A 19,075-nucleotide genomic window follows, 5' to 3' on the forward strand; every position below is an offset into this window, starting at 1 on the left:
GCAACACTTTTTGCATATATCAAGCCAATGACTATTTAAAAACACATCCCAGTAGCCTTCAATGGCTGAAAATAACTGTAAGTGCATGCTCATCTGCTGAGCAGACTGTGGGTGACCGTCATCTCTCTGCACCTCTTGACACTCTCCACCAACAACCAGCCCACCCTTGGGTGCCTCTCCCTTGGCTGATGGAGACAATTCAGGGTGGGGAGGGAAATTGAGGCAGGGATGTGTGTGGCTGGAGATACCTTGTACTGTGGGTTTTGCAGCAAGGAGGTCCTGGAGGGGACCATGGATGCTGGGTATACAAACCAGGACACTGGTGCTCAGGTCCATCAACAAGGGTCAGGATGGGACTGAAAGCCAGGAGCTGGCTAAGCCAGCTGTGAGGGTATCAGTCCTGCTTAGCCTTCCTCAGAGGAGGGGTTCCCATGCCTGGCTGAGAACAGCCCCCTGAGTAGCCCTGGGAGGCACTGAGCAGGAGACACAGGTGTGTCAGGCTCTTGGAGTGATTTTTTTTTTCCCACAAGATGCCACTAAAAAAGGAAATGAGAAGCGGCCTTTTTCAGGGCTGAGATTCGCTCTGGAGGGCTGTTTCTTGCCTGCTGCTTTCCTCCTATGTTGCAACACAGGAAATTTGTTTCTGCTAACACCTGGTGTTGTTTCAAACAGCCAGATGGTCCTAACCTCAGTCTCCGGTAATTGATGGCCTACTTGTCTAACCCTGTAACTATCTCTCACTTTAGACACAGATGCTGCATCTCTCTAAATACTGTTCCACATTAAAATATCCTACCTTCCTGTTTCGTGTATCAATCATTGCAGCAATTCTTACAGAAGCCAGCAATGGCCTTTGTAAACCAGGAGACAGTGGGTGTAAGCAAGCAGAGATAAAATTATGCAGGCTTAAATTACAAACTGGATGTGCGGTTGAAGGATTTAGACTCACATTGCAAAATTAGCTGGGACATAACCAGAAAGCAAACAGACATCATGCAGTGACCCCAAGAGCAAATGTTAGTCCACAAAAGCCAGGATGCCCTGGTGCATATACTGTTCTCTGTTACAATGACTAATGTTAATTTGGTGCTCTCTGCACCAGCCTCTCTGCCTATTTCCAGTAAATCCAAATAGCCTTATACTTGCAGTATCCATTTTTCTGGGTTCTTCTGGTAGGTGGTTCTCTTCTTCTAGGTGGGCTCCATTTGTAGGTGGTCTCTTACTGCAGGGATCATAATGAGGCATCCTAAAGACTACCACAGTACCAGGAGGCATTATTAGCCTTTATGAGTTTAAAGGCCAGAAGCTTTTACTTGACAAATTAAGATCTGCCCCAAGCTCCTTGCCTCCTCTCAATCCTTGTTCTGAAGAGATTGAAGGCTGACAGAGTACCTGGGCTGACAACAGACTCAGGAAATGGAAGCTTAAGTTACTGAGGCTACCAAGATGCTTTTGTCTCCTGATGCTAAATGGAGACAGTATTCTTCCCTCTAATGGGCCAAGAAGGATAAAACTTGACTGTCAGGTGTTCAGAAGCTGAATCATGGGTGGTTGTTCAAATACCTTTTTTGCATGACCCTTCAGCTTCACATCACAGCATCTCCTAGGCATTAGTGCCTTGTTAGCAAAGGCATATAGTGCTTTGGAAAACTCCATAAAAGAGTTTGGCGAAATAAACACTTGAAGAAAAGTACCAAGATCAGTGTTTACAGAGCCATAGTGCTGTCTACTCTTTTATATGGAGCTGAATCATGGGTCATCTACCGCCACCACCTGTGACTCCTAGAACGCTTCCATCAATGCTATCTCCGTACAATCCTAAACATCCACTGGTCAGATTATGTGACCAATACATCTGTTCTAGAACAAGCAGCAGTCACAAGTATTGAGGCCATGTTGATGAGAACACAGCTGCAATGGGCAGGGCACGTCTCCAGGATGAAGGACCACCGCCTCCCTAAGATCTTGCTCTATGGTGAACTTGCCACCGGCTGCCGCAAGAGAGGAGCCCCAAAGAGAAGATACAAGGACTCCCTGAAACAACATCTCAGCCTTGGCCATATTGATTTTCATCACTGGTCTACTCTGGCCTCCAATTGGGAGGCCTGGAGACACACCATCTATAATGCTGCTGATGCTTTTGAGAACACACACAGGATCACCCTCGAGGAGAAAAGACAATGTAGAAGGAATCGTGCCTTGCAGAATATACCACCCAAGGAATCCTTCTGCTGTGCCTTTTGCAATTGGACGTGTCTATCTCATATTGGCCTTATTGGCCACCAGCGTGCTTGTAACAAATGTGGATAGAGCCTTTCCCAAATCTTTGTGAAGCCAAGCCATGATGAGTGCCTTGTTTGCAGGTCATGCCTGGAACAGAGGAACTGCCTTCATCCCTGTCTTCTACTCGAAGCACAGTGAAGGATTCACCTCAATCAACACAAGATTTCTGTGTCAGGGCATGGACTGGATCCAGTTCCTTACTTGGGACCAGGTTTTTCTTCCTTATCAGTCCCTCTGTTTTGAGCAGATGGTTTTGATCCTGCAGTTTCTTTACATGAAGTGGTACCATTCATGGACTCATCTGAATGTGGTTATGTCCATGCTCTCAAGTTCAGTGATAGACGCCAGGCATGTCACTTTATAAGGTCTGCCCACAATTATACGATGATTACTATAAGAATAAAGAGGTCAGGTATAGAATTGGCATGGACACAGTAAAATTGAGGTTCCAGTTTCACGGGACATAGACAGAAGCATAAGGTCCTGCTTCCCTCTGAGCCCATTTAGTTCACTAACACAGAACAAAACTATCCCAGAAGTACAGTGGAGTAGAAAATCAGGAGGAATAAAGAAGGAAACAGAGAGAGTGACTTTTTCCTTTAGGCAGTAACAAAACTGGCAGATCAGATCAGCTACCCAAGAATACATAGCTTTGGTTTACAAGAATGTACTAGGTTGAAAGAAATGGAAGTGTTTCCATACCAATGATGTGCAGAAGAGCAATCCAGAGCTAGAGGAAATGAGCTTTGCAGAGAGGTGCAATACCTGTGCAGGCTCTCAAGTTGTGCAGAGGCTGCATTAGAAAGCAATGCAGGTGTGAACAGCTGAACTGCTCCCTAAGTCACTGTAATTCCATACAATCTGTTACTGACACAAAACAAACAATCCCCCAAAACCCACCCCACTCCATCATACTTTGAGAAATAAAGACATTTCTCACATTGTTGTCATTCACACAATACATCAGCAAGAAACAAAGTCCCCAATACAGAGCACTGTATTTTTATATATCCGGATCCCTATGGGAAAGGAGTATGATAATATTGGGTCTTCCTCTTTGTTTCTTCTCAGTACATTTCCAATAAAACTCCTTCAGTTTCTGAGCCTCACAATTTTTCCTTCCAATTGTTGTCTCTGCCAGCTTGAACTTGACAGTGGAGAAGGGTAACAGGAAGGTCACATTTGAAGCATGATCTGTTGAATTTCTGCTTTTCCAAAGTGCTTATTTGCTCTCAGGTATGATTTGCTCTCAGGTATATCCCCATTCACACTTCAACTCTAAGAAGCCTGTGCTAGCTGAGCTTTTAGATTTTTCTGGCCTTTTGCAGAACTGCAGCTTCCCTAACATAGGTTAATATTGCACAGGCTTGCAGCAGACAGAGGTGAAAGCAGTTCAGGACCAGAGTGCCTCCTCTTGAGATTCAACTGAACTACAGATGAACTGAAGCACCTTCTTAAGGCATAGGAAGAGCCCAGCGCATACCAAAACCTCCAGAAAGAGAGGCCCCAATATCTCATTACCCAGCCAGCTGGGACACGCATAAGGAAAGGATCTACAGCTCAGACCCAAACCCCAGATCTGGCTCTTCCCAGGTACAGCGCAGACACGTAAGCAAAGTGTCAGGGCACAAGCCCCAGCTCTGGCACACAGTATGCTGACAACAAGGTCCCCAGCATGACCTGAGCCAGGGTAACCAGTGTTCATCCAAGCAAGGGCTGGGCACGGCCTGAGGGTCAGCAGAGGCCAGCAATTCCCCTATGTGGCAGCCAAGCAGTTGGACACTCGCCAAGCGAGCCCGTTGGTGAGGGTGCCTAAAAACAACCTCTGCCCTTTATTGGGCAGTGATTTGTCTGCACAGACATAGCCACTGAGCCCAAAATATAAATAGTTGTATCTAGCAATGGGGAATGGAAACTGTCCTGGTCATTGGTTTTGATGTATTTATGGCTGTTTTTAACGTAAATCTAAGTTTTCAGTGCTAACGGTCCGAGCCTGCTGAGGATTCTGCCCTTCCGCCACCATATTTTTGGCAAAACTCAGAAACAAATACACCCACATCTCCTACCTCTTTGGCTCCAGTATTGTAAAGGGATGAGAGGGATCATGAATTCGATGGAAATCTGTAGCTCTTGCTATTTACACTTCAGATGGCAATTGTAACTGTCCATATCTGAGCAGCCATTCAGATGCTAATGGAGCTGCTCCTGTGTCAGTAAAATCAGAGAAAGGCCTCCACTGTTTGATTTATAGCCAATAAATATCCAAAAATTAAAGAGCCAACACATATAGAGATACCAGGAAAAATGTCTTTTTCTGCCCGTGTTAACAGCAATGTTCTAAGATAAAGCCGCTATTTTAAAACATGACTTATTTTCACTTTGCACTAGTGTTTTTAACTGTCCCTAAAAGAAGGATGTTTATACAATTTTGCAAAGAAACATGAACTGTTCTACTCCATTTACATCTCTTTGTTCCAAAACGTATTCCTCTTGTTGAGATTCCAGCAGACAAGGAAAGCAGACACAGCGGTTACTTTCCAACGTGAAACTTAAAACCACAATCTCCCTCTCAGAAAACACAGAATGAGTCACAGGAAGGGGCCACTTGCTTGCAAAACTCATTAAAAGCAAGGCAAGGCAAAATGGATTTCCTGTATCAATAAATAGATTGCTGGCAATAGGCAGAACACCTGACAGTGCTGGAGGCTAAAAACCAGTCCAAGGGTAACCATTAGTAAAGCCAGATCAATTCTTCAGCTCAGAAACTGCATCTCCCCAGCACACAGTTTTCTTGGAATTACTTAGCTTAATCCAGCAAAGTGCTTAAGAACATGCCTAAGTTTCAGCTCAGGGAGGGATGAGTTAAACACTTGCTTAAATAGGGTGAAAAATGATGATGTCTGTATTTATTCACTGAAGCAAGCCATATTAAAAGGATGCACGCATGGTACCACAGCGGTGTACATACCGCAGGTGAAAACTTTGTTTCCCAAGTTCATGAAATAATAAAGAAGCCCTAGTCCTTACATAAGCTTAAAATTTAGCTGTAACTGCAACTTTGTTTTGCTCTTAGCAGTGTCCCTTGGACACTTGAGTATAGATTTCCTTTTGTTCAGTGTTATTCCCTTCTGTTTGGGAAATGAAGCCAAAATGGCTTTCTCACCTTTTCTGTGCAGCGCAGACACGTGGGATTTCAGGCAGCGCTGCTTAAGGGGCAAAAGGCGGAGCTCAGCACCTGACCCAGTACCACCCAGGGTCAGCACAAGGGTAGGAACAAGAAGGTGCTATTAGCCATTTGTTCTGGTTTTGTTCCCTTTTTCAAGTTCCTCCTAGAAGAAAACTAATTTCTCATTTTACCTTTACTTTTCTCCCTCACATCCCAATGACTGGAAAGGTCTTAATGAAGATCTCTTCCCAAAGCATCCAGCAGCTGTAATTCCTCAGCACCACTGCTGGGTGCTCCTTAGAGCCAGTCTCTTGCCTCTGATGTACAACCAACCCTTTCATTGCATATCTCCAACATGCTACAGAAGAGAATGAGGGGTTGTATTTTACTGCAAGAAAAAGAGTCGGGACTATCTAAGGTTGTGGCACTGTGAGTATATTCCATTCGCCACCATTCTTTGCTGGACTTCTATGAAAAGAAAAAAACCCACAAAACAAAACAAATTAAAACATACTAAGAACAACCTTCAGACTTCCCTTTTTATGCCTTCATGGAAGAGCTGAAAGTTATAATAATAATTTTAGGCACTATCTCAGCACAAGCCATCTTCTGCCTGCCTCTTGCAATGAACTATCCTGAGGTACTTGATAGCATATGCAATGCATATTTATTTATAAGGACAAACACGTAGTATTCTGGAAATATTCCCTACATTACTCACGGCGTCAAAAAAACTCTAACTCCATACTCTTCCCTCCTCAGGAACTTCCTCCCTCAGACTGTTGTACCTCTAGTGTTAATGGGATATTCCAGGAGCAATGAGTATGTCCTTATAAAGTTTGGTTTGCTGATGCAAAAGCACCATTTCTCTGACTTCAGATTAAAAGGGCACCTTCATTTCAAAGTCTGTCTCCAGAGCTCCAGGGTAAATGTTTATACAAGCAAGAGACACATGGAAAATAGAGAAAGAAGACTGAAGAAGCAGTGACTGCAGGCTGCCCAAATACGGCTGCTTTTGTATTTTTAACAGAGAACTTGAGATGTCGCAGAGCCTTATCAACCCCTAACATCTTTGTTTTCATACCAGCACACACAAGCCTGGCAGCATCACTACACTGCAGACAGTTTGCTCAGCAAACCTGGCAGTGGGAGAAAAAGGCAGCTCTGTGTTCTCAGGGACAGTAGATAAAAAAAAGGGTATTGGTTTCTCCACAGCAGAATGGTCAATGTCAAAGAAGAGGAGAAAGAAAAAAAGACACAAAAAAATAGACTATCTGGTCTCACTGCCATGAGTGACAACATCTCCATTCAAAACAGACGGCTAGTTTTTGCTTAGGTCACACTAGGAATTACACGAAACAAAGATTCAAAAAAATTCTGGGGTGGGTTGGATTCCCAGCAGCTCCAATTTGCTCTAGTTCCTGTCTGGTTTCTTTTGGTTTCAAAGTGCTGCTCTCATATCCCAAAACAGCTAGACCAGACCCTGGTCCCATCTATCAGCAAACTCTTTGCATTTGAAAAGGTTCAGGGTAAAACATTGTAGCCAAACTGCAAAAATAGTGCAAGTTACACTGGATATCTCCAATAAGAAACAGGTAACAGAGACTGGAGCTACAAAAGCCACACTTTACAGGTTTCAGTAGTTCTTCAAAAGCACTCTGCCATTGTCAAAGGATACAGAAAAATAGAAAAGTCAGGAAAAAATTTATATTTGCCTTTATTACAATATATATTTCTACCCTTGTTGCATTCAGATCAAAATGAAGTGTTAAAATTATTTTCATCATTGCAGTAGCACATACATATACAGAGTAAATACTGTATATAAATAGGCTTTGAAATAATAATAATCCATATCTATAAATAAAAATACCCAATACCCTCTTTCTCCTCCCTCCCCAAATTACAGCAGTAACATTTTATCTTCAACGTAACTAATGGTATTCTTTTCCTCTCATGACCCAGCTGGAGTGGTGTGGCCATCAGCTTGAAGAAAATAAACATTAGTCACTCCTCACTGCTGCATATACTAGTTTCTGCGTATTGCATGAATTGAATGTAGTGTGATTTAATGTGTCTGCATACTTATGTTGGCATATTCTTTCTGTAACAAAACCCAGCATTACACTGCAAACAAGGTTGGTATTTTTTCTTTCACAGAAAGAGTAGGAATTCGTTAAACGATCCCTTTTTCTTCTATAGGAATTAACAAAGCAGTTTAAATATTATGCTAAAATTAATCAGCTACCAAATCAAAACGTCTTATACTTTCTGGAAAAGTATGGTGATGTTTCTAGCAGGTCAAACCCTTGATTTTCATAAGTGTCTCTTTGTGAGCAAATTTGATAAACATTTTACAAATACACATTTCTGACACTGTTCAGCTATATTTCAACTTTCGGATACACAGGGGTACACAGCATGTCAGTGGTAAGGCTTTAATGTCACAGAAAAGCAGAAATGTTGGTCAGAAGAGACCCCTGGAGGTCATGCAGTCCAACTTCATCCTTGAAGCAGATGATTGCCAGCACTAGATCAAGTCAGCTATAACCCTGTTTAACCAAGTCTTGAAAAGCTCTGGGACAGATTCTGTAGCATCTCAGGGTTACCTGCACCAGCACTTCACCACAGCTACAGTCTGACAGAACTAAAACAGACCCTTATTCACACTATCATTTGGTTTGAAACACAAATGGCGACAAACAACCTTGGATTACCTATTTATTAATTTATAAATAAACATATCACATCGTTTAATTGTGGAGAATTTTCAGGGAGCATATTTTCTTTTGGGAGTTGCTGTGTGTAATATCTTAGGAAAATTGATCTTTACTATTGTTAAGGATAAATACGACAAAACTGGCAGCCTCTAATTGAAGAGAAGGGTTAGTTAGGTTTATTGTACATAACAAATGGTTTGAAATAGGCCTTTACCAAAACTGAATTTAAATAGGATGCAGTTAGGACATTCATCGATTTATTCAATCATTAATTATAAATATTATTAGACACTTAAAGGAACATGGGGCTATATTTAGAGACACAACTATCTCAGTTTGGCAACCTGCAATCCCCATCGACTGTCTTTCAGAAAATCCACCCCACATTTCTTCCATCTTTAAGTAAAAAGATATTTGCATTTTCTTCAAACTTCCAAGAGAGAACAATCAATCTGCATTTGTTCCTCATTGTGTCTAATCCTGGTATCTCCAAAGTGGACATGCATCTTGCCTGAAGCAGAAGCATTCATGTGAAAGGAAGACCTAGGGAGTGCTCACCACTGCACACTGCAGCTGTGTAAAGGATTGCACTTATATTTATTACTATTGAAGGCACAGAGAAAAATCATAAATTGGCCCACTGACATACCAGATAAAGTCTGCAGTACTAAAAGTTAGAAAAGCCCTCGTACAGTTACCATCCCATCTACACTGCCATCACTCTTGACATGCAAAACCAGAGTCTGTTGTAACAGAAGAAATGTGATACAGAGCAGCCATTCCAAAACTTCTGGGTGATTAACAACCATAATCATATCTTAAAATTTCTCCTGGGCCACTCTGCCTTCCTGTTATTAAACTCTTAACTGAAAAAACTACAAAGCAGCTGTAAAACGTACCACAGTCTCAGAGATCACAAGCTGGCAGAGACCACAGCTTGTGAACCACGGGTTTAGCCATACTGAAATACAATATACATAGAATCCCATGCTGCCATTTTCAGTGTTTCAGAACAATTAGACTTTTCACTATATTTTAGAAGCAAAAAAAAAGTTACTTTCCTAACTACAAGCACATTTGAGAATCATTTGGCATGTGAGCACTTGAAGTCCACATTTGAACTACCACATTGTGTAAAGGCAGACCATTTGGAAAACATCATCAACTGATCTGCAGTATTGCTTTTAGCATGCATATTTAAGTCTTAAGGCTGTCAAAAGCAGGTAGCAAAAAAAAATAACTACAGTTTGTGTCTGGATAAATAAGGAAAAAAAATATGAAAGAGGAGAGTTCATTACCTTAAAGAAGAGTAAATTGCACTAAAAGTATCCATTTTTTACACTACAAGACAAAGCAAAAAAATCCATACAGTAAAAACCTGAGATGCATCATTCACCGGCATCAAAAGTCACATTTTAGTCAAAGTAATGTTTCAAATAAAACTATTCCATTTTGACAAAATCCTCAGTGTTCTTGGCTCAGTAACAATCTTGAACCTCAGCACATTGTGTGGGTAAAATGCCTTTACTGAAAATCACCCACTTCAGTAATGTGAGCACCACGCACAGTATAGCCTGTATCTTCCACTTGCCCACTTACCTTGATCCAAATAGCTACTCTTGAAGCATGATACTTCTCAAATTGAAAAAGACTGGCAGAATCTGGCCATCCTATTTCATTTATCTTCTATTTAGACTACACATAATTTATTTCCTCAGAAATATCCCATGTCAAAACAGGCTGGAATAAATCAACATGGCTCAACTGGCTTTGACAGCTATACTGATGTATATCAGTGAGGATCTAGACCAGTAATTAACTCTTAAACAAACAGTTTGTTGGTCAAGCAAGGGGAAATGGGAAGAATCATTTGCTCCTTCAGAGAGAAAAATTTTGATGTATGGATTGCAACCCCCGTCCGTGTCACCAGACGATGTCAGGAACGGTGAGCACCTTCAGCTCCCTTACTGGCAAGCGGTTCTGACGAGATGAAAGATGGCTTCAGTGATGCAGAACAGACATGGAACCACCTTACAACCTTATGGCACATTTAACTGCAACTCCAACATTAGTTCACTTTTATTTGACCTCACACAATGAAAGTGCATGGCACAATTTGAGGAGCCAGGTGAAGACCTAGAAATGCAACTCCTATTCCCAGCAAGACTCCTCTTGTCTGGAAACGTGACTAAATATGAAAAAGCATTTCTAAGTGTGCTCACAGCAAAAGAATACAATGCTCACAACATCACAGATTCCAGGTGAACTGTCAACAGCAAAAGCCACCTGCTGTCCCGTCAATACAAGCCAACTCATTCTTTGAGCAGAGGCCAAGGGTTTGGAGATGCAGTTAAGACGAGGCTGGATGTACATCCTGAGTCTCAAACGGTGGCAGAGGTTCTCTCCAGTAGGTGAACTGACTGTAGGTGTCAGAACAAGGAAAGTCTGAAGAATGGCTTCTTTTTAGCAAAGGGAAAATGTGATCTACCACTTCAAAGAGTCTGACATAGCTGGAAAACAAACAAATAAAAAGACCCATTTCAGATCATCTTATTTTGAACTTTTTTAAGTCCACAACCAGTGAGGCATGACTACTACCAACAGACAAGGTGGACAAGTCACCCTCCTCAAAGGAATAAAACTAAACTCAATTTTGGTGAACAGTTTCCAGAAAGGATTCACAGCTCAGATAAGAAATTCATTCTAATCCATTAATTCTAACAAATTATACTTACCTAGTAAGAAACAGATGCCATCTTACACCCAGATTATCTGATCAAATACTCAAGCACCACATTCTGCATCTCCATTTCTGTCTAGCTTCGCTCAAGCAGTTCCCTGCTCAACTGATTATTCCTATTTTATACCTATATATATGGTTCCCCTTCAGTTAAGGACACTCTTGACATTACTAAACGCCATTTCCAGTGGTAGGTGCTACCAGTGCCTGAGCATCTTGCTGGAAGCACTCAGCCCTCTCTTCAGATTTTGTTTTCTGGCTCTTCTAGATAGGAGCTCCAGAAAAAGGAAATTTGAAAAGGCCATGAAAAGACAGATGGCTTCAGTAAACTAGTGAGTCTCATTTTTATGCAGACTAAATCATACACTTAAAATTCTTTTACATGATTAAAGTAGATGGGATATATTATATTAAATACAGAAAAAAAAATCCTTTTGTCAGCTTAACTGAAGGAAAGTGGAAAGTCTGTATTTTATTCCAAATTTTTTATGTTTTCTTTGAAGTATGCTAAGGAATCTTTCATTACTAAAATTGAATGGATCTTTGGGCAACTTGAGTCTCAAATTAGCACAGCAAATTAATTTAGTCCATAAGATGTTAGGGATAAGAGATTACTTACGATGAGATGTTTGTCTTTGCATGCTCCTGTATAAGTTCTCCTTTGGGGTTAACTGTAAATATCCTGTTTAAAGAAACCCCCACCTGTTTGTATGAATAAACATCCTAAAAAGAAAAGAAAAAAAGAGAAATCATGATTCTATCTTTGCACTATAATGTTTATTCTTGCTGGAATATATTACACAGAAGAACATATTCACAAAGTATTGGTACTAAATTTACTTAGTTCTTGTGTACCTGATATTCTCCATTATGTTACAAATGAGGTAAATCTAACTCACGATTTGCTGCTAGGCAAAGAGTTTGCCACTTCAGTTTAATCTATTGATCTGTTAAAACTATTAATCAAAATCATGGTCATTTTTTTCAATAACTTTCCTTTGACATAACAATAACATTCAATAAAAAACTAGTGATATTTGGTGTAAAAGCACCTTTTTTTTTTTTCTCAGAGAGTATTTAATTTCCTGAGTGCATTGTACTGTGTATCTAGTGTACAGAGGTTAAAACGTAACTGACACATAAAAGAAGAATTGTTTTTTAAGGACAAGGTCACGAAAGGAAGTCATAGCAAATTTGTCTACGTTAAAATCCCTGGAAACATCTCTTAGCTCCTGAGTTCAGATTTGTACCATGCTCCATGTCAGAGCAAGAGCAAAAGAAGGGAAAGCGAGAAATATATGCCAAAATAGCAGCAGTGAACCCCAGCAGGTAATGGAGATGCAACTATGGGAAGTACAATTAGAAGTAAGAATTAAGAATGTCTTCTAAGAAGTCCAGATTGCTAAGGAAAGCAATAAATAGGTTTTGATCTGTTCTGAAGAAAAGCTTGACAAAACCAAAGATGAAAATATCTCCCAGAAGATCAGAGTAAAAATAACCTTCCATTTTGCTAATATAAATCATGGTTTTAAAAGCCAAGGTGGTGAAAAAAACTGGAATGTTAATGAAGATACAGAGATTATTTTTATATCTACATCGTAAAGACTGTTCCAAAAAAATTAACTGAACAAAAGTGAACAGCAGTCACTTCAAGAATTCAGCAATCTGGCAGTCCATGCACTGTCTACACCTGTAAGACCTGTGAGTACAAAAATTTCCCAGAGTTTGTTCTTGGAAAAATAAAACAAAAAAAAAAGCAAAACCAAAACAAGCAGAGTAGAAAATTGAGAAAGCTATGATCTTGATTTTCACAAAGCCAGTGGCACATCACATACCTGAAGCCTGTACACTGGCAGCAATCAGAGAAGTGAATTATTAGCAATCACTTCAGAAAAATTAACTTAGTGTTTTACTTGAAATTTTATTCAAATATGAATGAAAATAATTATTCTATTTTATTTCCCTGAGGTTCAAAAAATGGAACTAGAAATAGATTCATCCATAATACAAAATCATAAAAGTTTTTAAAAACTTATTTCAGAATCATATGTTTAAAGGTATCTTGATAACAGAAGTTAAGCTGTGTAGGATATAACAATTTAATATAGCAATTGGACAGTGAGGACCTCCTGTCACCTCTGACATAATGCTTTTAAAGAAGGGATAAAGAAATGCCATGGTCCCCACCTCTGCCCTGGCTCCTGAGACTGTTTCCTTTTCTAGATGCATAAAATTATTCTTTGGCCTAGGGCAGGAGTGAGAGCCATCTATGGCCCAAAGATACAGTCTCCAAATAAGTGACAGAGATCTATCTTCCCCTCTCCATGTCAAACTTATCACTTTCCATACAAAGTAGAAACTTTTGACTTCAATGAGACATCCAAGGTCTTTTGAGTGTACTCAGAGTCTGAAGTGTAAGTCCTACCAATATTAATCTGAAATATTTTCTATGTGTCCACAGGTATCTCACTGACACTGTATTTGTGTGCATTTAAAGGAGATCAGTGTTTCACCACAAGATTAACTGCCAATTTATGCAGATCTAACATAGTTATTTTGCTGTTCTTCCATGCATCCTACATTGTGGTATTTTTGAAGAATCTTTATATTTTCCTTAGTACAGGGCCTAATAAAATATTCTTAACTCTCATTTACAGCTTCTAGGCTCTAATGCAACAGAACCATGAAATAACAGCAACCTTTCTGTTCTCTGCAATAGAAATAAATTCAGCTATTACTTACAGCAGGTCTGTTTCCAAAAGCAGCATAAAAGGGTTCTGTGTTAGGATAAAACAAATTTTTGATGTCTGTCAAACACTGAACTTTAAATTTTTCTGGCTTCTTTTCTATAACCTCCCTGAAATTATAAAAAAGGGAAGCTGAATAAGTACACATGAAATACAGAACAAAACATTTTATTTTCTTTATTCAACATTTTTGCCTAGCTGGATACTGATACAGAGCACCCACTCTTCTCTTACTTCTTTTTGAAGTCAGAGTGCTCATGAAGACAAAACCCAAGCATTCCAAAGCTTACATAATGGGCACAGTAAATAAATCCAAGGGAACTTCTATTGAAACCTACATTGCAAAGATGGTTACTGAGCAAGGATTGTGGATTACAAGGAGTAGCTAAATCAAGCCCTCTGAGGCATAAACTGTCATCAAATAAACTGCCTCCTGTGAACTGCAGAATGATTCACAGATCACATTAGCCCTCACTGTGTATAGCGCTTTTTTTTAAATTTTATTTTTAAAAGGACTCTGATCACCATATGTGCTAGAAGCAACTCAGCCTGTTAAGATACTTCTACAGTCAGGATCCTCCATCAGGGCTAATTAACAAAAGTTAAGGAATAAAGAAATCTTCTATTTCTCTTCAGTTCTCCTTACAGAATATAAAATTCATTAATGAACACAGTAGTTATCTCATCCCTGGGCAAAAGCCCTTTCACAACAGCTTCTCTTGGCAAGAAGACTGAGCAGGTGGCAGAGTCTGGAGTTCCCATAACATAGGAAGATGCCAGCATGACACAAAAGTGCTTAAGAAGCTCAGAATCCCAGATCCTAGCACCAACACATATGTCAAGGAAGATATGAATGGTATAGAAAGTTCATAGGAGTAAAACAGCCCTTTGGAACAGGAGATCCGTGTATAAATCAAAGTTTGAGAATGTGCAATAGACAAATAAAATTATCTTTCCTTGCATACACCTGATCTCAAACCTAGAATAATTAAATCTATGGATAACAATGCAGTAATTTATTGCCCACACACCACAGCAGTTACAACAGTGTACACTGAAAGATGGGCATTCTTTAGTCTAAACAAGATACCAAAAATAGTATCACTTTAAATGTATTTCTAGATATGAGGAGCATAAGATAACAGTAACTACCTTTTCACTGCATTTATTGTTTAATCAGTCTGAGAAGTGCACAATAATACCTCCACAGTTTCTTATATTTAGAACGTGACTGGTAAGATTGCCTGTAGCATGTCACTCAATCAGGAGAACATCTGAACAACCTTCCATTAAAAATTCTAATGAAATATATCCTGTCACAGCAGCTTTTAACTTAGCTTAAAATATTTTCACTTGACATGCTTCACTGAATTAGGAAGAAGGTATGATATTCATAATCTGTGCTATTCTTATTCACTTATTGCAATTCGACACCTAGAAAAGCTAACACTGTTCACACAGAATTCCACAGTGCAGTCAGGCACATAAAAAGTTCATTTCATTTTCACATAAATTTCTTCAAAACCCACTAAGAAATCATCTCACACAAAAATATATTTATGTCAATTGGAACACCTTACAGATCAAGACAAGAAGGATTGCTATTAAAACGTCCACATTTCTTCTATAGCTAAATACACACCATATTAAACACCCCCTATGAGGTTGTGAGCTATGCTGGTGAAGGTACATGCCTTCAGCAGGGTCTCCCATGCCAGAAAGGTCAAAACTGAAGGGTCAGTTAAAATATCTTCATGGGCAGCCTAGCCTCCTGGCAGTCATCCCAGGAGAAGGACAACTCTGATTCCAAACCCGGGCAGATGGAGCTCGCTTAGCCCTGTAAGGCCATCCATCTAAGAGAAGGTCACTCTAATCAAACCTACATCCTGAGGACCGCGCTGCCACCATCCAAGCTCACTCGGCCCTGGCAGATGAACCTTAGGATGAAAGGGTGGGTCCAGTTCTGCGCATGCTGCATCTCACCTAAAAAATCCATTGCACAGGCCTGAAGGTTATATCCACATTTGTAAAGCCCTGTAGCAACAGGTGAGGGTCGAAATGGCAGGTGAAAGGTGCACTGGAAGCCGCAGACTTCCAGTCTGCATACAGGTGGTTCAGGACATTGGTCGCCTGAGACTGACCCCAGAGATGACAGTCTCTTGGGGCAGCACCCTGAATGACCAAGCAGCCTTTTTCAAGGACAGCACTGCTTGCTCCACACGGAGAGGGGCCCAGAAAAGGTGGCCTAAACAAAGCTCATCTCCACCTTCACCCGGTTGGTTAACCACAGTCAACGGGCATCTTCTAATTGTGGTCAAACAAAGATTAAGAGACAAAGGCATACACCTGCCTTCAAAGGTGTACCCAAATTGGCACTCGCATGCTGGAACATCAGAACCATACTTGATACTGCAGATAGTGGATGTCCTGAGCATCACTCTGCCCTAATTGCCTACGAACTGTCACGTCTACGAGTATTGAGGCCATGTTGCTGAGAACACAGTTGCGTTGGGCAGGGCACGTCTCAAGGATGAAGGACCACCACCTCCTTAAGATTGTGCTTTACGGTGAACTTGCCACCGGCTGCTGCAAGAGAGGAGCCCCAAAGAGAAGATACAAGGACTCCCTGAAACAACATCTCAGTCTTGGCCATATTGATCACCATAACTGGTCTACTCTGGCCTCCAATCAGGAGGTATGGAGACACACCATCTATAACGCTGCTGATGCCTTTGAGAACACACGCAGGATCACTCTCAAGGAGAAAAGACAACGCAGAAAGAATTGTGTCTTGCCGATACCATCCAAGGAGTTTTTCTGCTGTGCCTTTTGCAACTGGACTTGTCTATCTTGCATTGGCCTCTTTAGCCACCAGAGCACTTGCAGCAAATGTGGGTAGAGCCCTCCCCCAAATCTTCGTTCGCGAAGACTAGCCATGAATGAATGAATATTAAACACATGAAGTCATCAAGCAGTAGCTATTGGCAAACAGAGAACATAGACTTGCCTCAATATACATCTAAGACATAAACTAAGAAAACCATCTATTAACTATCTATTGAACTTTGGTCTTTCTCTAACAAAATTTCTTCTTAGTGAAATTTTGCACCAATATGTAAGAAAAAAAATCATAAATTATTTCAAGCACTCCGATTTAAAAAAGCTGAGAATTCAGCCTCCACCAACCTTGCAGTTGCTTTCTGCATAAAAGCAAAATTGCATTACCTGTGAAGAGCTGAGAACAGGCTGCTTGGACTCAGCAACACTGGTCCCTGAGGCAGCACAGTTCCTCGTTCATTGACCCAGTGCAAGTATCCTCTGGTCATGCCTGCCATTCCAATAGCACGTGCCGAGCAGTACAAAAACTTATATCCATTTCTGTGAGCAGATACAAAAGAAGAAACTACTGTAAAAATAAAGCAGGTATTTAAGCATTAATTTTGGGGCTTACTTTTACATTAACCAAGTCATGACTATTAAACAGACTTATGTTTAACGTAACTTGATTTAAAAGGAATAAAAACATTTATGCCAGAAACCTGAATAATTAAAACCTATCTAGTTCCACTGCATTTTGTGATTGCACCTAAAGAGGGGTCATTTATCTCTGCTCTTCTCATGACTTACGAATCCTTGTGGTTTCCTATCTACCCCTGCATGGTAGAACCATTGTCCCTAGAATTAACTGAAATGACATCTGTGAAGATGAAAACACTTGGCATAAAACAGATAATGGTGTATAGGCCTTTGTTTTAATAACAGTATTGCATTCCTGCCTCTTGGGCCTCTACAAAAACAGACTAGTTTATGTGCAGCAGTAACATATTACTTCAAGTTGAAACATATTTGAACTTCAAAATATAGTATGAGAAGTAATCCTTAACTTGACACTGAAATAAGTTTTGGTAGAAGTCATAGGTTGCCTTTGGTTCTGTTCATGGTAGAAGAGAGTCCTATCTGATACTAGTTCAACTTAATAGCAGTTTACTTTCCAATTCCTATAAAGAAATTGCTGTTCATAAAATACAGAAATATTGTATTCAGTGCACGCATGGTCATTAGATCTAACTACTGAACATTTATATGGTGTTCAGCTGTAATATCCAGCCACTACATAATTAACTCAGTAATTTGAAAACCAACATGACTCAAATCTATTTTTTCCCCTATGTTTATGATCACCAAAGCCCTAACAACTGACAGTGCTGGCAGGCACAGAAATAACAACTGCAATTAAAAAAATTAATTAACATTTTCACCAAATGTAATGCAGAGCTTATACACAGAACTCAGCATGTGAATTCCCAGGCTGTCTTGTCTTTTCTGTGTACACGTATGTTTACACACAGACAAGTGTCTCTGGTATAATTAGATTTCATCATCCATAATTTATAATTCATCATCCATGTAAAACAAAAAGCAATAAACGAACCTTAGCATAACCCTAGCACACAGAACAAATCAGATTAACTAAAAGGACAGTTGTGATGTGTACCAGAGGTACATTTATGGTAATCTGAATATCTAAGAAAAGTTGACTTTAATACAATAAAAGAAAACAGCAATCAGTAATTCTCCTTGTAAAAATTAAAATCAGATACTTTATCTGATCCCATTCAGACATTAATTAATTTTTCCTCATTTCCTTTTTTCTCTCAGTGGATAATTACAAAATTCACCATACTCTGTCTTTGTCTTTCCAGTGTACACAATGGCTTGACTACATTGTAAAATGTATCAAGGGAACCAACAGTACACCTGTACTTTTGCACCAGCCTTGCTCACCTAGAAGCATTCCCACACATCACCCCATGTGAGCTGGTACTGTCTGATTGTTTTTCTCCTGTTCATATTCATCAGAGAAAACATCCCAAATTTTTTGGAATATATTGCTCTAGGTAATACCCAGACAGTCTCCTTGTTAATGACATTAAATGACCTAGAGCACAGCTGATATACTGTTGCCCAATATTTCTTCAATAACTAACGGGAAAAATTATTTTTTTCTAAACACGGTTAGATCTCAGGTGTACTGAGCTACTTTTTGAAGATGCCCACCTTTTTCCATGGATTACGGAGAATGCAAAAGCCACACCTAAACATGATGAATCCAATCCTTTACCTCCTCCAGTGGCATGGAAACTATTTATCACTGTGGACCAACAGGCATCAGTGCAGGTCAATTACTGGATTATAATACAGTAACTGGTGTTGCCAGGTTAAAGCCTTTTCCTTAGGCTGTTCACAGTATATGCCTTACTGACTTTCAATAACTTTAAATTGTACTTTAAGCAATGTTTACTTATCACCTACTCTCAAAATTAACCAATGGCACAAAAATATTTTAAGACTGATCCTTCCTAACATTTCAATTTAACAATGGAATAGCAACACTTGTATAGAGGAATAACAAAATTAA

At 39.9% G+C, this 19,075-nt stretch overlaps 1 protein-coding gene across 6 annotated transcripts in view; it reads right to left on the bottom strand.

The window, feature by feature from the left end:
• Positions 1-7,149: 7,149 nt before the first annotated feature.
• The window catches only part of LPIN1 (lipin 1), a 78,724-nt gene continuing 66,798 nt past the window's right edge, over positions 7,150-19,075 (bottom strand). For all 6 annotated transcript variants that reach the window (XM_051778290.1, XM_051778289.1, XM_051778293.1 and 3 more), the window contains 4 exons: positions 16,882-17,034; positions 13,652-13,766; positions 11,529-11,632; positions 7,150-10,679 (listed from right to left, as the gene is read on the bottom strand). In XM_051778290.1, coding sequence (XP_051634250.1) covers positions 10,520-10,679; positions 11,529-11,632; positions 13,652-13,766; positions 16,882-17,034 — 532 coding nt within the window. In that variant the 3' untranslated portion in view covers positions 7,150-10,519. The remainder of the gene's footprint in view (positions 10,680-11,528; positions 11,633-13,651; positions 13,767-16,881; positions 17,035-19,075) is intronic.

Source organism: Manacus candei, unplaced genomic scaffold (genome assembly GCF_025592945.1).
Source record: "Manacus candei isolate 608988 ecotype Guabito, Panama unplaced genomic scaffold, ASM2559294v1 h1tg000011l, whole genome shotgun sequence".
In the NCBI taxonomy this organism is placed as follows: Eukaryota; Metazoa; Chordata; class Aves; order Passeriformes; family Pipridae; genus Manacus; species Manacus candei.